Genomic DNA, 20,013 nt, shown 5'->3' with positions numbered 1-20,013 from the left:
CCAAAAACCCATCTGTAGAAAATTGGCTATCCCCCCACAGAAGGGTTACAATGAAGGGATGATTCAACCAGCATGCAGCGTAGCACCAATGAAACACACATCATTCCTCTAGCTCCTGAAGGCTTCCTCCCCCACTACCATGATCTAGTTCTACCTTACAAATCTGGCTAGACCGAGAACACACGTTGGCACAGATTAAGGGCTCTCCACACATGGAATTCAGGACAGATAAACCCCTCAGGAACAGTAGAAATAGTAGTGATAGCATGAGGGTAGGGGCATAGTGAGGGAGTGGAAGGGAAAGGGGGAACCCATCACAAGGTTGGCTATATAGCCCACACCCAAAGGGAATGAATAACAGACACGTGGGTGAAGGGAGACAACAGTGTAAGATATGAAATAAAAATATCATTGATCAAGAATTCATGAGGGTAGGAGAGTTGAGGAGGGATAACAAGGGCTCAAGTAGAAAATGTTTTGGAAATGATGGCAACATATGTACAAATATGCTTGATATAACTGATGTATGGAGTGTTATAAGAGCCCCAATAAAATGATTTTCTTTTTAAAGAGGAACCAGCTTTGCGCCTACAGAAGGGTTATCTATATACTTCAGTCCACGTCTCCAGAACTGGGGGGAAACCTGCCTTTCCTCTCGGCCCTCCGACTCCACTCCCTGGATCCACCCAAACAGTGGCAAGAAGCAGCCCCTGAAATGACCCAAGATTAGAAGCAGAACAAGGAGAAGGACGAGGAAGAGATGGCTTTCAAGCAGAAACAGCAATAAGAACAAAAGAAACTGGAGGAGCTAAAGGCAAAGGCTGCGGGGAAGGGGTCCTGCCGCAGGTAAAATGAAGAAATCTGCCAAAAGTCAGCTGTTCTTGGTGACTGAAGCAATGGTGACCCTTGATTCTCTTCCTGTGTAAATATCGAGATTCCCTGCGAGAATATTTGTTGTCACTTATGGTTAGAATGAAGTGTTGTCTTGGAGCCTGCTGTACATTTAAGAAGAAACTTTTGTGAAAAAAAAAAGTTACAGTCTTGGAAACTCACAGGGGCAGTTTTACCCTGAACTATAGGGGTGCTGAGTCAGCACTGACTCAAAGGCAGTGGTTTGGGGTTTTTTTATTATTATTTCAATACTGTTTTATTGAATTATATTAAAATATTTTTTAAAATAAAAATGAAGTCTTAATGCATGACATCATACTGATGAAATAAGTCAATCACAGAAAAATAAAGAATATATAGTCTGATTTAAATAATAAAACATGAACAGTAACTGTACAGGGAACAAAGGTTACCAGTAGTAAGGGAGAGGTCAAAGAAGAGAAATCACTCACTGAGAATTGTTAGGAACAATTTTATACTGACGATAGGGTTGCTGTATAGTTATGAATAATTTTATATTGACGAAAGGGTTGCTTTAAGTCGGAATTGATGGTAGTGGGCTTGGTTGATTTTCAAAGATAATGGACAAGGAACCCCGGTATTGACTAACAGCAATGAACAAGACGCAGTAGTTAAGCTATCAGTTATTAATAGAAAGGTCAGTGAACCCACCAGGTACTCTCCCGAAAGAGGAGGCAATCTGCTTCCATAAAGATTTCAACTTGGAAACCCTATAGGCAGCTCTACTGTCCGTACAGGGCGGCTGTGAGCAAACATGAGCTAGACACCAATGGGTTTAGTTTTCTAGCCAAGGGAAATGGTTACACAACCGGACTGACATAGCTGTTACCACTGAACTATACATTGGGGTAAGTAGGGGAGGGGACCAAAATGGCAAATAAGTATATGATTTTACAACTATAACAGCAGTCAAAATAATATACTAAAACTTCTAAAAAGGCTATAACTGGTGATATTACATAGGTACAATTAAACACTACATAGGATTAGTTTTCTTGGTTTAGAAGTCTGGAGTCATGCTTTAAGGATCTATTCAGTAAGTTGTCCTATGGTTGTTTATAGTTTCTGTTTTAAACCCTACTTATAAAGAATTAGTTATTTGAGTATAACTAACACTCATCTGAATCAATAAAGGACCCAGATGGTCCTTTATTGGGCAGAAAGCCTAAATTAATGGTGATAAAACAATATATGGCTGTAGACAGAATGGTGATATGATGTGACATGACCAATGTTATTGATCTGTTCATGTAGATATTGTGAGTGGATATATGTTTGGTATACATATTACCACCAAAAGTAGATTTTTTGGAACTCTTTCTAGTGGCATGGAAAAGACTTTTCCAGTCAATACACAAACAGTAAAACCAATTAGAAGAATGGTTAATTACCCAGAAAAAAGTTGGCAATACCTTGCAGTTGGGTGATAGTAGCAAAAATTACCATATATATCTGTGTATAAGCTCAGTTTTTCAGCACATTTTTTATGTAGTTTTTGTGGTAAAATTAGGTGCCTCGGCTGATAATTGAGTCGGCTTATACTTGAGTATATACGGTAACGGGGATAGAATTTATAAAATTCTAGAGCTAGAAAGGATCAGATGTGCTCGTGCACTGGGTTTGAAGCGTACACATAGAAAAAAAGGACTAAAAGGCCTGAGATTTTTGCTTAAACAAAAGGAATTTGTGACATTTTTTAATGCCACTCAACTCTGATTCTCCTGATCACACAAACTGCTTTGCTATACAGCCAGCACTACTTCAGAGAGCATGGGTAGAATCTAAGGGTTCTTACAATGGCATGTTAAAATTTGGTATTTTTATATTTTTAAGTCATTACAAAAAAAATTTTTACAACTCTTCAGATTTGACTATCCTAATTTTTTTAAATTAACTATAATCAAAAACAGATACCTCTACAAAAAAGACCAAGTCTTACCAGGATATGAAACCCAGGATTAAAAAACCTATAGAGACAGCAAGTAGAAAGGTTTCTAGGGGGTACAGTGGGGAAGGGGGTAAGCGGTGCTGCTCTCAAGGCGTTCAAGAAGGAAGAATGTGCTTTGAAACTGACTGTGGTAGCAACTGAACAATCCTGCTTGATATGATTGAACTATGAAATAATATGATATCTGTATTAGCTCCCAATAAAGTGGTTTTGGAAAAAAATCAAAAATTACACTTTTGAGTATTTATCACCTCATTAGTTTTTCCATATTTTAAAATTACCATAAAGGATTCAAAACTGCACGGCAAGTGGTCCTACTACAAAGAACCGGCTCATATTGAATAGGAGGCAAGTCAGGCCTCTCCTTGAGTGGTGTGAACAGGGCTGCCACGGGCACAACCATTCTTGTAGCTTCCAGTCGACTTGATGGCCAGACATTCCAACTAAATCGGACCCCATCTCGCTCTTCATTTTGTTGGATGAATTCCAAGTAGGTTGTCATTGTAGAGCTTGTTTCTTATTTCTGCATCAAAATTAAAAAAACGTTAATATAAAATTCAGAAGGCTCTAGAACAGTGGTTCTCAACCTGTGGGCCACGACCCCTTTGGGGAGTCAAACAACCCTTTCACAGGGGTCGCGTGATTCATAACAGTAGCAAAATTAGTTATGAAGTAGCAACAAAAATAATTTTATGGTTGAGGGGTCACCACAACATGAGGAACTGTATTAAAGGGCCATGGCATTAGGAAGGTTGAGAACCACTGCTTTAGAAGATTTAAAGCAAGTACGTTTTCCCTATTTTCATCAAGATTAACCTATAGAAGTCACAACAAAATAAGAACACCTCACAGGAGAATTAGCAAGCAACAATAACACCACTCAAAACATATTTAATGACTCTCCAGAACCCAGTGTCCACTAGACCCAGAAAAATATTTTTTATTCTTAAAATGTATAATTGTGAATTTAGTAGTACATAAAATTATATAATTATGGCAATAACTAATTAACTCATTAATAAGAGGCAGCCGTTGTCGATACTACTTAACCAAAACCAAACTCGCTGCCATTAAGTCAATGCTGACGCACAGGGACCCCCTGTGGGCTGGTAGCTTTGAACTGTGGATCCATGCAGATCCCATCCCAAAGCGCACCCATTTAGCCACTGAGGCTTCTAGGTACACATAAATACAATGTAGGATAAGTTTTCTAGGTTCAAAGGTTTAGGGACATGATTCCATGGGCCTGTCTAATCAGCTGGGGTCCTGGTGGTGAAGGGGTTGTGTACTGGGCTGCAATACACAAGGCCCACGGATTGAGACCACTAGTCACTGCTGAGGTGAAAAACGCGGCTTTGAACTCATTTTAGACACATTTAACCATGAAAGTGTGAATATGGAGGGGCGATGCTGGGAGAGTGGAGGGCGAGTGGGTTGGAAAGGGGGAACTGATTACAGGGGTCCATGTGTGACCTCCTCACTGGGTGAGGGACAGCAGAGAAGGGGGGGAGGGAGACTCTGGATAGGGCAAGATATGACAAAATAACGATGTATAAATTACCAAGGGCACATGAGGGAGGGGGAGCGGGGAGGGAGGGGAAAAAAAAAGAGGACCTGATGCAAAGGGATTAAGTGGAGAGCGAATGCTTTGAGAATGATTGGGGCGGGGAATGTATGGATGTGCTTTATACAATTGATGTATGTATATGTATGGATTGTGATAAGAGTTGTGTGAGTCCCTAATAAAATGTAAAAAAAAAAGTGTGAATATGTGAATACTATCTCAAGAAAATTACTGGGGGGAAAAACTTGACCAAAAGTTACCATGGGTGAAGGAGAAAGAGTTGTCGCTTAGGGGACATTGAATTTATGTAAATGGTGGTGGAATAATTTGGAAAAGAGTATCAATAATGATTGTGCAACACGGAGAGTATAATCAGTGGCACTGAATTACACATGTAGAAGTTGTTGAATCAGAGAATGTTTTGTTGCATATACTTTTGCCACATTAGAAAAATTTACATTAATAACAATGAGTAAAGGGGATAAAAATGTTCTAGAATTGAAATGTGGAGCTAATTGTAGTACAACTCTTCTTGATGACCGAATTATTGAATTACATGACATTTGGATGAACGGGGCTTTCTACTCCCGTGAACAGTTACAGTATTGGAAGCTCATAGGTGCAGCAGAACACTGATCGCTATGAATCAGTATCAACTCGTTGGCAGTGAGTTTGGCTTTGGTTTGGTCCAATCAACGGGTCTAATACTGGTTTCAGAGTCTCTGGACTACCTCCCAGTTCTGTAAGCAGTACCAGGAGTCTTAAGAGCCTGGGAGCAAGTTATTCAAGACACAAGCGGTCTCATATGCCTGGAGCAGCAGGAGAAAGAGACCTCAGAAATGGAAAAGAAAGAGGGCTGTGGGTGTAATTGTTTCCACTGCCAGAAGACCCAAAGGCCATGGAGCCATCTACAATGACTGAATGTTTACATCAAGGACCCAACAAATTCTGAGCAAAGGGAAGAAAAAATGGAACTGAATTTCAGATTCTTATAAAAACAGAAGTATAATGGGGGGGAGAGGTCCTCAAATCAATCGCCCTAAGAAAATTTTTACGACTCAAACCCAAATTATCTCATTAAACAAGAGTTTAGCTCAACTAATGATGAGTATTTGCCTTGAACAGTGCATTCTACTAAAGAATTATCTGCTAAGAGAATAAAGTGACAACAGTGACTATAAAGCACAGAGACAATTTCAGGGGCAGAGAGCCTAAGTTAAAGATGGTAAAACAATATGAGTAGAGAGGTGAGACCAATTTAACACAACACAAAAAATATAACCAATGTCACTGAACTATATCTACGTGTACAAAATGTTGAATGAATTTGTGCTTAGCTATATATTCTTTATCTTAAAATTTTTTAATTTAAAGAAATATTTGAGTGTTATTCATTCCTGAAAATTACAGCAAATACGAGTTCTATTTTAAGAGCCTACAGTAAAGGAAGATAAATTACAATTAAAAATTTGATTCTATGTTTGCCATAATCTACAACTCATTGCCATCAAGTCAATGCTGACTCATTGCAACCCTCTGTGGGTTTCCGAGACTGTAACTGTTTACAGTAGTAGAAATTTCCAGCACATTCTTTCTCCGGAGGAGATGCTGGTGGTTTTGAACTGCCGACAACGCATAACCACTACACCACCAGGACTCCATATGTTTGCCTTATTAGCCTTGTAAATTACATTAGTCTAGTAAGCAGATTCTCAAAACCATAAAAATCTAAAAACTCCATAGTGTTTTATTCAGATGACAAATTTCCTTTGAAAACTTACACTAGAGAATTTTAATGATACATAACGAAGATTTTCCTAAAAGTCTACAAGAGAACTTTCCACTATTTTTGAAGCATTTCTGTGTATATAAAATTTTTTTTATCATTTTATTGGGAGCTCGTACAGCTATTATCACAATCCATACATATATCCATGTGTCAAGCATATCGCGACATATGTTACCATAATCATTTTTCAAAACATTTTTTAATTGAGCCCTTGGTTATCAGCTACTCATTTTTTCTCTCCCTCCCCGCCTCCTGACCCCTTGATAATTTATAAATTTTTTTCATAAAAAAATTATTTCAGAGTAAAAAAAATCCTAAAATTGGACACTTCTGGTTTTATTATGTAAATAGAGAGTAACTGCAGCACAATAAAATACTTGAGAAGTACTATTCTGTGACTTGTAGAATCATTTAACCTCTTGTGCAGAAATTTAATTCTGGGTATTTTTAGCACTGTTATATCTGAGGGCACTTTAAGCTCTAATTCAAGACACATCATTTCAGTCTAGTAACTTAAATTCACTGCGAGCAGGAGGGAGCCCTGGCAACACAGTGGGTAAGCTCGCAACTACTAACCAAGAGATTGGCAGTTCAAACTTACCAAGTACTCCATGGGAGAAAGATGTGGGCATCTGCTGCCATAGAGATTTGTAGCTTAGAAGCCCTAGGAGGCAGAGTTCAGCTCTATGGTCATAGGGTCATGGGCTCACTGAGTCAGAAGCAACTTGACAGCAACGGGTTGGGTTGGGCTTGAATTTTACATTGGGGAAAATGATGCCATTCTGGAGCAGATCCAATCTAACAAGGCATTTTGTTCCTCTTTAACAGTCTATCTGGAATGCCAGCTTTGCTGCCTCTTCGATACTTTGATACCTCATGCTCTCAAACTGCAGGAGAGGTTTATCATGGAAGGAAACTGGAAATTTGAAAGTCTGGGAGAATACAGAGAGTTTCAATATGGCTGGCCCAAAGAGCAGAGAGATGAAAACATTAAAAGAAGAGAAGATTTATGAAGCTGGAGCCAGAAGAGCCAACATGGATTTGAAGTTGCTCTGAATGATAACGTGAGAGACTGATTCTAAAATATTAAGAATTGAAAAGCATTTGTTTGAAAAAAGCACGTCATATATAGGTTTTAATTTTTTAACAGGTTTCCATTAAAAGTATTAAGAAGTGATACGCAACAAAAATCTAAGTATCTCAGACAGCTAAGGACTCTCTTAAGAGAATTTTCGGAGCCAGTCAGGGTGCAGTATAGCACTGATGAAACACCCAACTTTCCTCTAGTTCAGTGGTTCTCAACCTTCCTAATGCCGCGACCCTTTAATACAACTGTTCATGTTGTGGTGACCCCCCCAACCATAAAATTATTTTCGTTGCTACAGCATAACTGTAATTTTGCTACTGTGATGAATTGGGCGACCTCTGTGAAAGGGTCGTTCGACCTCTAAAGGGGTCATGATCCACAGGTTGTGAACTGCTACTCTACTTCTTTAATGTTTCCTTCCCCCCACTATCATGACCTCAGTTCTACCTTACAAATTGGATTAGACCAGAGCATGCACACTGCTACAGGTAAGAGCCAGAAATGCAGGGAATCCAGGATAGATAAACCCCTCAAGGCCAACCATGAGACTAGAGCTACCAGGAGGATAAGGAAAGGTAGGGGGAGAAAGGGGGAATCAATCACACAGATCAACATATAACCCCCTCCCTGGGGGACGAACAACAGAAAAGTGGGTAAAGGGCGACAGGGGACGATGTAAGATATGAAAATAACAATCTATAACTTATCAAGGGTTCATGAGGAAGGGAGAGCGGGGTGCGGAGGAAATAAGGAGCTGCTATCAAGGGCTCAGGTAGACAGAGAATGCTTTGAAAATGATGTTGGCAGCATATGTGCCAATGTGCTTGACACAATGGAGGAATGTATGGATTGGGATGAGATGTAAGAGCCCCCAATAAAAGTACTTAATAAAAAAGATAATTTTCAAACTAAAATAGAAAGGGAAAAAACCCACTGCATTTCTCAGTTCTGTCATTCCAGAATCCTGAAGACGCAGGCGAATTTTATGCTCATCAAAAAGAGCACAGGTTAGGCTGGCGTGTGCCTCCTGGACCTCTGCTGCTGTCCTTTCCCGCATTTACGAGCCCAGGACACCCTGAGTAAAGCTGCCCCACGGCTCCGATAAGGGCGTCTCAGCTGGTGAGGTGGCTGGAGGTGGCAGGACTGGGAAGCCTAGCCATGAGAAGGCCAAAGGAAGGCTAGCCTCAGGTGCAGGGCGTGGCTATGAACCCTGTAGAGCATCCCTTGGGAGGTGGCAGTGGTCAGCCCATTGGGTCAGCCCATTGTAATTCCAACAATCCACGGGGATGCCCATTGGCCCCAAAGTGGGTCTCACCGCTGCACGCCCACTGGGGGGCTTCCAGGGAACCATGACTGTGCAGGAGAAAGAGAACTAGGGCTGAGGACTCAATAAAGCTTTTCTCCATTAAAAAATATATATAGATTTTTTTTTCAAAGTTAACATAGGTATAAAACCCCAAAGGTAAGACAGACGTGCTGGGAAAGGCAACTTTGAGAAGGAGGGGATGAACGTTCACGGAGCAGTGGCTACTGAGGGGTAATGACAAAACAAGGAGATGGGATAGTGAGTGAGGTGCAACGAAACAAAGCTCAGTTCTAATTCAAGCAGCAGCAAGGGGAGGAACAAGTTCAACAGTTTCCAGGCAACAGATGTGAATATAAATTCTAAGAATATACAGTCTTTCTAGTCTTTGCCATAGAGCATAAATGAAGCTTCATGCTCGTTACTTAATTTAGATAAGCCATATCTAAAATTCATCTTTTTGGATATATATAGCTACATATATATATGCCTACTACAGCATTCTACACAAACTCGGCTTCTGCATCTGAACCACATACCACAAAAGTGTTTTGAGTGACGGTTTTCTAAATTCTCCCAAATATGATACATAAAACTACTACTTAAGTATGTAACAGACATTTCCTCAAAAATGAAAGTGGGTCTATCACTTTATAGAAAATTAACAGTATTTGTTGCCAAAAGTAAGATTTACACTTTCAAGTTCAAATTAGAAGTTTTTAAAACTTGCATCCATTAAAATAAAGCTTGCCAACTTTATATTATGATTTTTCTGATGACTACAGAGGTGGTATTGTGATTTTTCAATATTATAAAATAAAATGTGTCAATATCTAAAGTCATTATGCATTTTGAAGGGTGATATATTTTCCAAATGATCAAATCTTGATGCAATAATATTATATATGGGTAAAATATCCATTCAAAGTACAAGATAGATCAATGAGTTTTGATGTATTAAAAAGTTCACTGCTAAGGTTTTAGATTCCATACTTTAATTAATTGTTCTTAATTAAAACCCTGGAATTTTTGGTATAATAGCAGAGAAGATACACAATTATCTGAAAAAGGCTATTAAAACAAGTCTCTCTTTTCCAATTGCATGTCTACGCAATGCTTGAAATTCTTTAGATGAGAATAGGTAAAAAAAATATTGCTATAAAATCGTAGAAACCGAAAAAAAAGGAAGAAAAAAAGGAAAAAAAATCGTAGAAACCTTTGAGAAATACCAAAATGTAAAGCTTGTTTCTCAATGAATCCTCCATACATTCTGAAGGTCTAGTACTTTCACATCGCTAATCCCTCTCCAGCAAGAAAGATGGGAACTTCTCCTCCACAAAGATGCATAGTCTTAAAAACTCACATGCCAGTTCTACCTTTTCCTCTAGAGTATATGATGAATTGGGATCAACTCAGTAGTAGCTTTTAATCCTCTCCCAAAGAATTCTGTGCTCTTCAATTTATGCCAAATCAAAATGGCATCTTCACGGGACTCCTATTGCGTCCCTCTGAAGGAGCAGGGCAGGGATGTGGAATGAGCGGGCTAATGTTTTCAATGAATTCGCCTAGGTTAACAGCCCTTATGAAACTTAGGATGTGGGCACTCACACATAGGGAGGGTCAGGTTTAAGTGTCAACAATAGGTAAGGAGCTGGATTTTAATTACTCACTTTATTAACATACTAAATACCATCAAGATACTTGAGCATAGTTCCCCACCTTCTTCCTCACTTTTTCTTTCTCCTTCTCGACTCTTAAGCACATACTCGCTTGCTAAACCACATCAAATCTATTTCTTAGTCTCGCTTTGCCAGCAGGATTTTTAAAGTCCCACCTGTTTCTTAATTAGCCCAATTATGTGCCCCTCCCCCTAAACACTCTCGACCTTCTCATCTTTCCAAGTAAGAATTGTATAATCTTAAAATGATTAATTTTATACCAAAATCTGCCAACCTTGGTCCCATGTACAATGGCATACCTGAAAATTCTTTTACAGTAGTTTGCTCCTTATAGCATTATTTGGCAAGCTCTTCAACACCCCCCCACATATTTACACAAAATCATAAAATTAAATTTCACTTATACATTAAGGTAGGATACAGACTTTACACACTAGTGACTTTTTTTAAAGATGGTACAAACTTCACAATAAACTTTTTGTAATGTCTCACTTTCAGCAATTTTGAAATCATGAGGAATTATTTTGTTAAATTATTTTTCTAGTGGGCCACCTGAAAGGGGTTGTGTGAAATACACTTGCACCGGTGTTTTAAACACTTGATTAGATACCTAACTGAAAAACACCCACAAGTTATCAACTGCTTCATGGATTGCATGTTGGACTGCTAACTCATCAGTCACTCCAAGGGGAAAAGATGAGCCTTATGATCACACACAGATTTACAAGCTCAGAAATTCTAGGGAGTTCTTCTCTGCCCTATAGGGTCTCGGTGAGTCAAAATCCGTTCCATTGCAGTGGGTCTGGCATTGCCATTAGTTTTTCAATCTTCCATGGAAGCACCTTTAACTCCTTCCGCTGATTTTCTGATCCCCACTGTTTTCAGTAAGATGGGTGTTTGAACTAGAAAATTCCAATGCCCCCTTCCTATTCTAAAATTCTACGAGTCAATTTAAAAGGTTAAGCTTTTGAAATGTTAGACGACTGGGGAAGGGCGAGCATGCTTAACATGCATCTATAATGAAATCTGTCTTTAAATATAAAATTAACCAAGTTAATCTGGCTCGGTACTAAGGTTCTAGAAGGCGAGCAAAGGGAAGGCTGCGAAAGTGCAAGCGAAGCTGTGAATTCAAGATCTCCACTCCAGCGATCATGGGGAGATTTACTATGTCTTTCTACCAAAACGGACAAACACTAGTGTAGAATCAATCTGAAAACTGAATTCTCTGTAACCCAGCTGCACCGCCCTAGCACCTTTCCCTTTACTCCCGCAAACAGGGTGGCGGGCACTCATGGGGCCAGTGCCACCCCGTCCTGCGGGGTCGCTGAGTTGGCACTGGCTAGGTGGCAGCGAGGGTTTCAGTTATAGCTGCTAAGGCCAAACTACAGGTGACGAAGGCACCTGGGTTCAAAGTCTAGGGCACTTGAGATCAGCTTAACGTAGGACCCGAGAAGTCTGAAGTGTCAAGACAACGCTGCCTGCTGAGGGGACCAGAGGCGAGGGCGGGGGTCCTAGGCGGACACCTGAACAGCAGTTTTCACCCAACTCTCGTTTCCCCCAGCTGATCTAGGGGTGCCAGATGAGCGAAGCAAACGAATAAGTGGGTGCAAGGCTCCCCTCTTCTCCCCCAGGCCCGGCCACAGCCCCGGGCACGCCCTACCTGCCCCGTGGCAGGGAAAGGGGCAGCGCAGGGACCTACACGAGCCCCCCGCCCACCTGCCAGCAGGGCGGCCCGGCGCCCCTCCCCCGCTTCGCGCCCGGCACCCGCGGGCCCCGGGGAGCGAGGGCCGGGGAGAGCTTCCAGTCGGCTCTTACCACAGCGCCCGCTCCAAGTCCTGCGCCGGCCGCAGCCTCGCCCTGCTCCGCCAGCCCCCGCCGCCGAGCTGCAGCAGCCGTGGCACCGCGATCAAGGCCGGCCCCGCCCCGCCCCCGGCCTCCGCGCAGCCCTCGGCCCCGCCAACATGGCTGGTGCCGCCTCTGCCACGTCAAGGGGAGGGGGCGGAGCCTGCGGGAGGAAGGGGGCGGGGTCTTGGCGGAGGGGCGGGGCGTCGGGAGCCGGGGTCATCGGGAGGATCCGGTCGGAGAGGAAGTAGATCCCTGGGACCCAGAGACCAGCGGGACGAAGGCGGGAGGAAGGGGAAGGGAGGAAAAGGAACTTCCTAAACTTGGGGAGTGAGCGGAGACCTGGAGCTGCGGAAGCCAGGCGGAGCCGAGCTCGCGTGGGCCGCCGAGAGGGTAGCGAACTGCTCCTGCAGATGCCGTTCATAACCTTCCAGCTCATCCTCTCCCCTAGGGCGCACTGATTCCGAGAACCACGAAGCACACCTTCCTGAGAAAGTGAAAAGGTCGTTACTTTACTGCATGCAACAAATGTTTACTGAACACCTACTACGTGCCAGGCGCAGTCGAAATAGTAAGGCTATTTTGACAATAAAGCCAAAAATCCCAGGCGTCGAAGAGATCACATACTATTTATGTATTCCTCGTCTTGCTCCGGCCTCCTACATGGCCCCTGCCAACCCGCTCCCCAGTACACACGGTACCATCTTTGGCTGATTAACGTTTACGTGCCCCTTCTAGGCAAAATGGAACCGCTAGTTGGAAAAAAAATAGAACTAGGAGGCCTCAATAACCCCACAACCAACAGTGAAACTAACTGCAGATATGATGACATGTAAAATCCTGCAAAGCTCTAACTGTATTAACATTTTACATTAGAGTACAAAAATAGCAAACCCCTGTTCTGCAGCGCTTGCATCACTGGCAAAGATGAGGAAACAAACCAAAGAGCTGCAAAAAGTTGGTGGAGAAAAAAAAATCTATCATCTTTTCAATCATTTTCTCAGACATTTTTTTAAATCCTCCTATTTTCCTACTTATAATATGTACATAAGGTTGTTTTGGAAGGTGGAAGAGGGTGAGTTTGTAAATTTTTCATTCAATCTCAAAGAGTGAATGGGATCAAAAGTCAAAATTCAAAATTGGCTTGCAAATGAAGTCTGCTAAAAAAAAAAAAAAGTTAATCTCTGAATGAGGATTCTTGGCTGAAATCATCCAAAGCAATGGCTGTGATTGTATAAAGGTAAAATATGGTATTCACCATAAAAATCCTTAAGTAGGGTAAATAAAGATGAGAGGAGCCACAAGACTCTTGGGTTTCAGTAACAATTCAACCAAAATATAAATCCTTTAATTCCATTAATTTCATGGATCCCTAAAAAGGCACCTTTCTTATACAGTTCAATGAAAGATGGTTTTAATTTCTTTGTTCAAAAATGAAAACTTTAAAAAAAAATGAAAACTTTGGTTCCCTAGTATGTAGATGTAGGGAGGGTAACAAACTGATTTGAACCTGCTGTTTCGTTTTGGTTTTTCGTGTACTTTATGTACAGAAATCCCTGGTAATTCAAATAGTTAAGCCCTAAATGTTAGTGGTTTGAACTCACCCAGTTGTAAGAGGTTTTGATCTTTAAAAAGATAGAATGAAAACTTCCTTAGTGACTAAAAAGAAAAGTAAGATTAAGAATTAGGGAGAAAAAAGGGAGTCTCTCCAAAAATATTCTTTGCTGGTTTTCTAACTTAATTTTCTGATATTCCAGGACACAGCACTTGAGACCAAACTGTAAATATGAAGATTATTTTTACCAACACGCTGCTTATTATATTTGTTTTCACATATATTTGTTGTAACATGTTATATTACAATATACAAATTCTGGCACACAGTATGACTAAACATTCGTGAATAAGCAAGAAAACCTAAACAGCTGTAAAATGTAAAGTATTAGTATCATTATATATGAAAGGACTGAAAGGCCTTTAAAAAATAAAAACTTATACAAGACTGTTTAACAACTTTATTCATATCAGCCCCAATGGGAAAAACCCAAACATCCATCAACAGGTGAATGGATAGTAGCCACTAGTACCCCTGACCAACACCGTTAATGAATTGTTGATTCATACCTCACACTGTTAGTTAAACAAAACTTCAGAAAAGGTTTTTAAAATGCAAACACCCCTAAGATCTTACTTCTATGAACTGTATTTCTCAAAATGACAATAAATATTAAACAGAGATATTGGAGAAAGTTTTGTTGTGTATATTCTTTCCACAATTATAAAAAATAATTACAAATGAATAACGAGTACAAAGAAGAAAATGTTCTAGATTGATTGTGGTGATGATTGCACAACTCTTCTTAACATGACTGAGTTATTGAATTGTATTACGTGGCTCAAATGCCAATCAAACTGTTAAAGGAAATGACGATATAAGATATGAAAATAATCATCTATAACTTATCAAGGGTTTGTGAGGGAGGGCAGGCCGGGGAGGGAGGGGAAAATGGGGAGCTGATATCAGGGGCTCAAGTGGAATGATAATGCTTTGAAAATGATGATGGCAGCATATGTGCAAATGTGCTTGACACACTGGATGAATGTATGGATTGCAATAAGAGATGTAAGAGCCCCCAATAAAAGTATTGCAAAAAAGTGGGGGGGATGACTTAAAAATAAGAGAGGGAGGGGTGCTATTGTATAATAAAGTCAGGAAATATTTTAATGATGTAAAGTAGGTTTCTTGGCTTGTCAAGAATTGTGAATGCCCAAGAGTGGGGTTGAAGTACATTTCCCCAGAATTTTTGACATGAGTTTTTGTCCAGGGATAATCTACATGTAAGGACTTGAAATATCATTAATTATCTTAAGTAGTAAATATGTAACAGCCAGTGTTTTTCTCCCTATTTCCATCCCATAGATGTTTCTAAACTGGAAAGGCTAATACAAGTCTTACATTGTGAATTGTCATCATGTAGATTTCTTGGAATTTTAAATTATCACCACCAGATGGAGCTTTTACCTCTTCCTTTTGGTTGACTCTGTTGACAGTGTTTTCTAACATGGACTCGTTTCTTTTTGTGCATACGGGGACATTGTAATGCAGTGACCAAATTTTGAAGCATTCACTAGACAAAGCAACATTCAAACTCTTCTAATACTGAATTTTACAGCATCACAAACCCATAAGCATAGGATATCTGTCTAGCAAAGGCTAATTAATAATTTTCACGCATGAGACTGTAGTCTAAAGTTAAACAGACCTTGTTGCTGTCATTGTTAGGTGGCATCAAGTCGGTTCCAACTTAAAAAAGAGATCTTAGTGATCATTTAGCCTAATTTCTGTACATGAAAATGAATGGGAGTCAAGAGAAGTCAAGTGATAAAGTCAAGCTTCAGCTCATTTATGGTCTATATACTACTGAGTTTTCTTTCATGCCCCTTTAAACGCTATAATGACTACACATTAAAATGTCTAGCTCTTGTTCAAATAGCAATTGTTTCTATTCTACAGTGAGCCCCAAAGTGTTACTCAAACACCTCTTCATTCTACCACACGTGTCAATCTCAGAATCATGTAATCCTATCATAAAACTATACACATGAAATCCTTTGAGCTGCTCTTAAACTATTTACAGTGGCCCAAAGAAACAAGGTTATCTAATTTCAAATGTAGAGCATACTCAAAACTCACTGTCACTGAGTTGATTCCAACTCACTGGACCCTCCACAGGATTTCCAAGACTGTAAATCTTCACCGGAGCAGAGTGTCATCTGTCTCTCACGTAGCAGCTGGTGGGGTTAAACCAAAAACCTTACAATTAGCACCACCAGATCTCCTTGGAAAGAACATAAAACCTACTAGATTCGGTCCATTAAATTAAAAAAAAATTTTTAACTTCCATGGCGTCGATTTTGACTCATAGGGAGCCTAGGGGACAGAGTAGAGCTGCCTCTGCAGATTTCTGAAGCTGTACACCTTGAAGGGAGCAGCAGAAAGCCTTGCGGCAGATCAAGTTTATGTCAACTTGACCCTGTGTGAATGTGTGAGGGTGGAATCCAACCTGTCGATCAGGTCTCGGCCTGATGATGCCTCCTTGACAGTGTGGACTTTTACTGGAAATCCATCTCTCTCTCTCTCTCTCTCTCTCTCTCTCTCTCTCTCCTGCCTCCAGGGATTGCTTCACGTGGGGTGCCCCACCCTGAGAGCTGTCACTGCCCTGCCATGTTCCCACCACCTTGGATCCACAGGAGTCTGCACCCACTGCCTATGGTCTCCCTGCTTCCCACTTCGCCATCCTCCATCATCAGCTTGCTGCTCTGTGACTCTGAAGAGGGCCCCAGCTAGCGCGGGACTTAGGGACTTGAGTTGTACTGGGTTGGGATGCCTTCTTTATATGGAATTACTTCTTCATATAAAGTCCTTTCTTGAGTGGAAGTTGCCGTCGTCCAAGTCCGAGCTACCGTCTGACGCCACCGTCCCTCGCTGTGCCGTCTGAGAAGACCTTCAAGCAGCGCCACTCGTCGAACAGAGTGGAAGATGTCCGGCTTATCCGAGAACAACATCTTACTCAAATCCCGGTGATAATAGAAAGATACAAGGGTGAGAAGCAGCTTCCTGTGCTGGAGAAGACCAAGTTCCTCGTCCCCGATCACGTCACCATGAGCGAGCTCATCACAATCATCCGAAGGCGCCTGCAGCTGGACGCCAACCCGGCCTTCTTCCTGCTGGGTAGCGGCCACCGCACGCACGGGGAGCGTGTGCACGCCCATTCCTGAGGTGTGCGAGAGCGAGCGGGGTGAAGACGGCTTCCTGCACGTGGTCTACGCCTCCCAGGAGACGTCTGGCATGAAGCCGGCTGCCTAGGACCGACCAAACCATCTCCAGAATCGTCACCCCTTACCAAGGGGCGGGGAAGGAAAGGGATGTTAGCGCGGGTGGGTCGGTCAGCTCCTCTGAGCACAGGCCCTCGTTGCCGTGTCCCGCCCACTGGGAGTTGTAGGTGTTTCCCTAGCAGACTATTCATATTTAACCCAGATGTTAGGGTTACAAATAAAGTGCTTTGCATTAAAAAAAAAAGTCCTTTCTTGTACATAAATGAGTCTCTAACTTTTTTTCTCTGAACAACTCAACCTAACAAAGCCTCCTCTTTTTTTTCCCTGAGGAGCAGCTAGTGGGTTGGGACTGCTGACCTTGCCCGATTCCTAGCCAACAGAGCTCTTGAACAGAACATAAGAATGATTATATGCCAGGTAACAGAAGGGGAAATCTCATTCTAAATGGGAGCACATAGATTTGCATTTTCACTTTAAATGAGCAAAGTATTTTCTTGTTTTCCATAATTAAGCTGGACCTTGTCTTGATTTTCTGACATCAAGTTAGCTGTCTAACTTCGGCAGAGTGGTGAAAAGACTATTCATGCCCAGAGGGCCTGGACTCAGACTAGGAAGCAAAATGTATCTCCCTCCATCTATCCTCAGTACCCCTCTCTAATGTATTACCACTGGGCCACAAAGACTCAGAGTAATTTTTGTACCTTCTTTGATTTTTTAAATTTTGGGTTTGTTTGTTGTTTGTTTGTTTGGGGCTTGATGCTAACTCTCTTGAAGAGCAAGAGTCTTTGGCAGTGCAAACAGCTAATGAACGAGGCTGCTCATTGAAAGGGTGTTGGCTCAAGTCCACCTTGAAAAACCTCTAATAGAAGAAAAGCCTGGCAATCTGTGCCAGAAAAATAGTTGGTCCTTGAAAACTTAGATGCAGCTGCTTTACCCTGCCATGCCGAGGGGGCGGGGGTAGTGTGAAGAGTGCATGTGATAATTTACGGAAAACATTTAGCCTGGTAAAGCCCCTACCAGCAAGACATCGGTCTGGTTTTTTAAGGGAGCCCTGGGGTCCAGTAGATCACTCCTTGGGCTGCTAACTACAAGATCCACAGTTCCAAATCACCAGTCACTCTTTACCAGAATGAGGCTTTCAACTCCCATCAGGATAATATTAATATATACAGCCTGGGAAATGCCAGGGCAGCCCTACTTTGTCCTTGAGGTTCGTTATGATTTGGAACCCATGGTAGTATAGTTGAATTCTTACATGAGCATAGTCATTGGAAGCTGTCCTGGTGTAGCCTTACCATACCATAGTAAATGTTTCTGAAAACGTAAATTTGTTAGCTCTACACTAGATCAATAGAAACAGAAGCTCTGGAGGATTTTAAACAACTGCTTCCAGATGACTCAGAGACACAAACATTTGAGAATAATTGAGTTGATTGAGGGGCTAGAAAAAACAGGAACAACCTTTCCAGGTAGTCCTGTAAGCATGACTTAACAGATGCTACCATGACCAATAACAGCTGTTGGATAGTCCTTCCCACAACCCTCATGTCACTCCTACAGCCAGCTTCCAATGTGAGAAAGTACAGAAACGTGACAAATGTTCTTATGCAAACTGTAACCGATTGGAACTCTTTGAAAGTGGGGCCCAAGAAGTGGTCCTGTAGCTTAGGAATTGTTCTTCCTGGAAAGAGGTTAGATGAAATGGTGCTTATAATTTTAGAAGTTAAACTTTCCCAAAATTAAACATTTTTCCCAGAGTAAATTAATCAACCAGACAGATGTATGCATAGCTTATTCTTGGCTGTCCCATATCTCAGTGAAACAATAAAGAATACTTAAGAGTAATTTCCAATTTATGATTATATTTAAGTCTTTTCCAAATCTTATTAATGATTATTTCAAGTCAGAATAGATTTGAGTTAGCAGAAAGCAATCCCTATAACTTTTAGCTCAATTTACTTTCTTGTCTTCTGAATGAACTGTGGAATCAGAATTTCAAAATTTGCTGTGGAATCAGAATTTCTAAATTTTTTCAGAATATTTTTAATGCAGTAATAACTCACCTCTTCCTTTGGAAAACAGGATGTTTGGTCCCTTCTGCTGCTCCTCTCCTTTCTTCCTTGTCCATATGTAGTTCTGCCACGTACTTACTGCATGGAGTTCAGTGCCAAGCACTGTTCCTTTGGTGACTTCTTGGTTAGGTCATCTTTTTTTTTCTTTTCTTGAGAAAAAGAGCAATTGCTAATAATTTGCTCAGTTTCAAAGGATGAGGAAAAATTTAAAAAGTACTGGCTAAGACTACATAATACAGAAATTATGTAGTCACTGGTTACTTTTTCAAAATGTTGAGGGAGGAAAAATAATTCTCTGTACTTCTTCATTGTAATTTTATGTTTCTGTCAAAAGCGTGGTAGAAAAATTAAAAAAATAACTGTCTGGTTTAACTGGACGCAGTGTCTTTCCAAGTCTCCCAACTGTCGGCGTACTGCTCATAGTCACTGATTCCTTAGCTCTTAACATTGGGACTGACCTTGAAAAACTTACATCCTGGTTTTGAACTCAGTTGCTGGCAAACTAAGGTACTGCTGGTTTAAGAACGCCTTAAAAATAAACAACCTTAGAAAATAAAGGTGAATTGTATTCACTCAAGGCTTGTTTAAAAGGAACTAGAGCTAACAATACTGCCATTGTTACTTGCAATTTACCAGCCTAGTTAGGCAAGTAACTTAATGCATTTCTGGTTTGGTTCCATATCTGCAAAATATCTACTTAATAAGGTTTACCTAACTTTGGTACTGATAACTCCTGGGTGTTGACATTAGCTTTTTTTCCTTTAAATGATTTGTATTTAAGCAAAGTGATTTTCTTAATTAAAAAAAAGGGTGGGGGGTATGACCACCTTAGTAGTAATATACATGTCAGATAAATACAAAGTTATCTTTAAGATAATCAAACACATATTCCTCTGGAAATTAATTTTTCACTCATTTAGCGTAGGATAAATCTGAGTTAGAATCAACTATTGTCCTTTGGGGGAGAGTCACAGGGTAGGA

At 40.9% G+C, this 20,013-nt stretch overlaps 1 protein-coding gene across 1 annotated transcript in view; it reads right to left on the bottom strand.

Moving 5' to 3' along the window:
• Nucleotides 1–12,251, bottom strand: part of SEC23A (SEC23 homolog A, COPII component) — a 61,745-nt gene extending 49,494 nt beyond the window's left edge. Inside the window, exons 1-2 of the mRNA XM_075532375.1 lie at nucleotides 12,098–12,251; nucleotides 3,142–3,383 (exon numbers count right to left, since the gene is read on the bottom strand). Of these exons, the coding sequence (XP_075388490.1) occupies nucleotides 3,142–3,362 (221 nt within the window). The 5' untranslated portion in view covers nucleotides 3,363–3,383; nucleotides 12,098–12,251. The remainder of the gene's footprint in view (nucleotides 1–3,141; nucleotides 3,384–12,097) is intronic.
• Between the last annotated feature and the right edge of the window lie 7,762 nt (nucleotides 12,252–20,013).

The sequence above is a fragment of the Tenrec ecaudatus genome, chromosome 14, assembly GCF_050624435.1.
Source record: "Tenrec ecaudatus isolate mTenEca1 chromosome 14, mTenEca1.hap1, whole genome shotgun sequence".
Classification (NCBI taxonomy): domain Eukaryota; kingdom Metazoa; phylum Chordata; class Mammalia; order Afrosoricida; family Tenrecidae; genus Tenrec; species Tenrec ecaudatus.
Note: the sequence above shows the minus strand (reverse complement) of the source record. Positions and strands in the feature narration are given on the sequence as shown.